The sequence below is a fragment of the Triticum dicoccoides genome, chromosome 2A, assembly GCF_002162155.2.
Source record: "Triticum dicoccoides isolate Atlit2015 ecotype Zavitan chromosome 2A, WEW_v2.0, whole genome shotgun sequence".
In the NCBI taxonomy this organism is placed as follows: Eukaryota; Viridiplantae; Streptophyta; class Magnoliopsida; order Poales; family Poaceae; genus Triticum; species Triticum dicoccoides.
Genome location: NC_041382.1, coordinates 500,719,830 through 500,722,794, shown reverse-complemented (window position 1 = coordinate 500,722,794; position 2,965 = coordinate 500,719,830). Strand labels below are relative to the sequence as shown.

Here is a 2,965-nt window from a genome sequence, read left to right as displayed (position 1 = left end):
ATATTCGTCACCTGCGTTTTCTAGTGCATTCAGCCGCAGCAACTTCGGCAACGTTTGGGTTTGACGGACTTCATCTCTACAGCAGAGATGGTTGATCAATCAGGGTCTGTTGTCATGGAACATATTCCGTTGCTCCCTGATCCGCCTCTATAACTAATGCCAAGCCTTAATATCAAGCAAGTTGTAGCGGTCGGCTGGTACCTACGGTGGACTCGCCGTTGGATCACGCGCAATGAAACATGTCAACCACTGGTGATTGCTTGGCCGTGACTTTCTAGAGGTCATTACTTTTTCTTCTTTTTAATAATTTGGTGTGTGCAACCTATATGTCTAAACTACCTCTTGACATTATATTGTTGCATTGGTTAGACGTATTGGGCACTACTATCTTGATGTTTCTCTTTATAAAAAACATGACAAAATATGTTGAACCACGACAGAATAATAAAACTCTATTCACAAATATTCTTGTTGCTCAGAAAATGCATTTGAGGAACGGAAGCAAACATTTACATGACGACTTAATCAAGTGGCCCTAAGACTTGATAACATTACAGAGCGCACGGATCGATCATACAAGTTGGCAATCAACAGAGGCCAGGAATTGATCATACATGACGGATGACACTCAGTAATTACGACGATAACTAATTACTGATTAGAACGAAAAGAGAACATGTTCAAATGTCTTATCAGATGATATTTCTGTCTGCTTATTAGCTTCGCCTGCAGTCTGTCGTCAGTTCATCTGCATGCGCCGCAAGGATCAGCACAGCGCCACCGCTCGATCCGCGGAGTCCACCGGTTTCATCAGCATCATGCTTATGCACATGCCAGCGTGCTCGTTCAGCTCCGGCGCCGCAGTGCTCACGGCCACCGCCGCCGCTACAGGGATCGGCGACGATGCCGTCGAACAAAGGTCCAGCAATGCCGTCAGCGCCTCGCGCATCCAGTCGTACCGGCAGAGCCCGTACGCGTCCGCTGGGGAGAGCCACCGCCTTCCGTGGGTTTCCTGCTCCGGCCATTGCTTGAGCTCCTCGGTGACCTCCAGCGCGAAGACGTGGCCCTTGCAGGCGCCCCGCGGGCTGTCGCTGCTCTGGCCCAGGCTTTGCCTGCTCTTGCTCCTGAACACCCACAAGCCCAGCGGGTTTCTCTGGAGAGAAAATACGTGGTAATTTCCTATCAGAAACAGCTATATAATTCATGTAAATGCTAATACATAATTAACACAAACATGTCACCAACAGGAGCTGATTGTTTAGATCGGTGTTGGACAAACAGCAGACACGTCACATGCATAGCAGCAATCTGCTAGATCTCTGAATGTGTTTTTTTCTATCATCTGTGGAGGAGCCATGTATCGATGCTTGGAAATTGTTCCAGGGGACAAGTCTGACGACAAGCCAGCGCAAGATGAATAAAAGAGCGCAATTATTTGGATTCACAATAATCAAGGGCTCCCCGGCAGACTAGACAACTCAAAGGATAATCGTGAAAGAATTACACCTTGTCACACCGAATATGTAAATTTTTACTAAGTCAACGGCCATGTCCTTGTCTTGTCTCCTGGTTGTTATGTAAGATCCAAAAAATTCTCCACGACACATTTTATCAAGAGAGAAAAATCCCTGGCTGGTTGCTTTCTCTATCAAACATCATCGTGTTCGCCGCTATCTGCTTATTTTAGTATATCATCATATATAGCTCAATCGATCTCTAGAGGTCAAATCAGCTAATTACCTCACCCGCCAAAAAAATAAATCAGCTAATTACCTAGAGATGCAGTAAACTTGCACCATTAGCTGTTCATGTAATCAAGATAGTAAATACTCCACTAGGTTGGTGATGCATGCCAAGGAAAGATATGTGTGAGTAGAGTAGTTACATTGATGTTGCCCCTGACTCCGGCCTCCTCCAGCGCCTCGCGGCATGCCGCCTCATAGACGTCCTCGTCGTCCTCCCAGCCGCCCTGAAAAAGTCAATCCATCGATCGATCAGTACGTGGATGCATGTCGCCGACGAAATATGTGTGATGGTTGGTACTGTGAGTTGGTGTTACCTTGGGGAAGACGAGATCGTCCCTGTTGGCTGTGGAGACCATGAGAACCTCGAGCTGCCCGTCTTTGTCCACGCGGTACGGGACGCACCTGCGCCCGAGAGAGGAACACGGCTCGTCAGGGCAAGAACGGCTTGGAACATGGAAGATACAATGATCCAATGAGTGGATACTCACCCGGCGACGAGGCGGTACTCGTTGTCGTAGCGCTGCCTGAGCCTGCCTTTCCTGGCGACGAGCTTCTCCGATGCCATTGCCGCGTCAGGAAAGAAGGGACAAGAAGCAGCGGCTGCTGCTGAAGAGCAGAAACAGAAACAGAACACGGAACAGAGAGCCCGGGCGAGACTCAATCGGAGCAAGGGCAGGCAGTAACAGAAACAAATGGCTATCTGCGGCTCTCACCACTGGCGCTTCTTCCCGCGCAATTTAAAGGCGCGAGGGGGAGGAGGAGGTCAACCGCCATTAACGCACCAGCACCGCCCAACCACACAACAACTAGGAAGCTAGGCTCGGTCTGATTCTTCGAAACAGAGAGGAGGAGAGGAAACTGAGAATGATTTGGGCGGGAGGAGTAAACAAAGGGAGAGGTCCGTTGAATAGCGTGGCACCTCGAGCCGGCCTATGATTGGAGATCGAGGAGGCAATTACGAGGGCCGGTGCGGGTGCTGCTCCGCTCCCTTCTTTGCTTGTGATTGGGTTCGTGCCGGGAGGAGCGACCGAGCGACGGACGGAGAATTTATAAATGTGTCAGACTGTAGTATGTAAAGGTGGGAATAACACACAGAACACTCGGTTTTTTTTTGCCGATTCTTTCGGAATTTGGAGAATCGATCCTTCACCCAGCTCCTCTCAGAATCTTGAACAGTCCTAACTGTTTACATCCTAATTAGTTAGGATTGTAAAAAAAAT

General features: G+C 48.8%; 1 protein-coding gene across 1 annotated transcript; it reads right to left on the bottom strand.

The window, feature by feature from the left end:
* Window positions 1-426: 426 nt before the first annotated feature.
* Window positions 427-2,751, bottom strand: LOC119355025 (nudix hydrolase 13, mitochondrial-like). Its single transcript, XM_037621799.1, has 4 exons — window positions 2,234-2,751; window positions 2,060-2,147; window positions 1,886-1,969; window positions 427-1,153 (listed from the first exon to the last, which is right to left on the bottom strand). Exons 1-4 carry the CDS (start codon window positions 2,308-2,310, stop codon window positions 767-769), a joined length of 636 nt encoding a protein of 211 aa, XP_037477696.1. The 5' UTR covers window positions 2,311-2,751; the 3' UTR covers window positions 427-766.
* Between the last annotated feature and the right edge of the window lie 214 nt (window positions 2,752-2,965).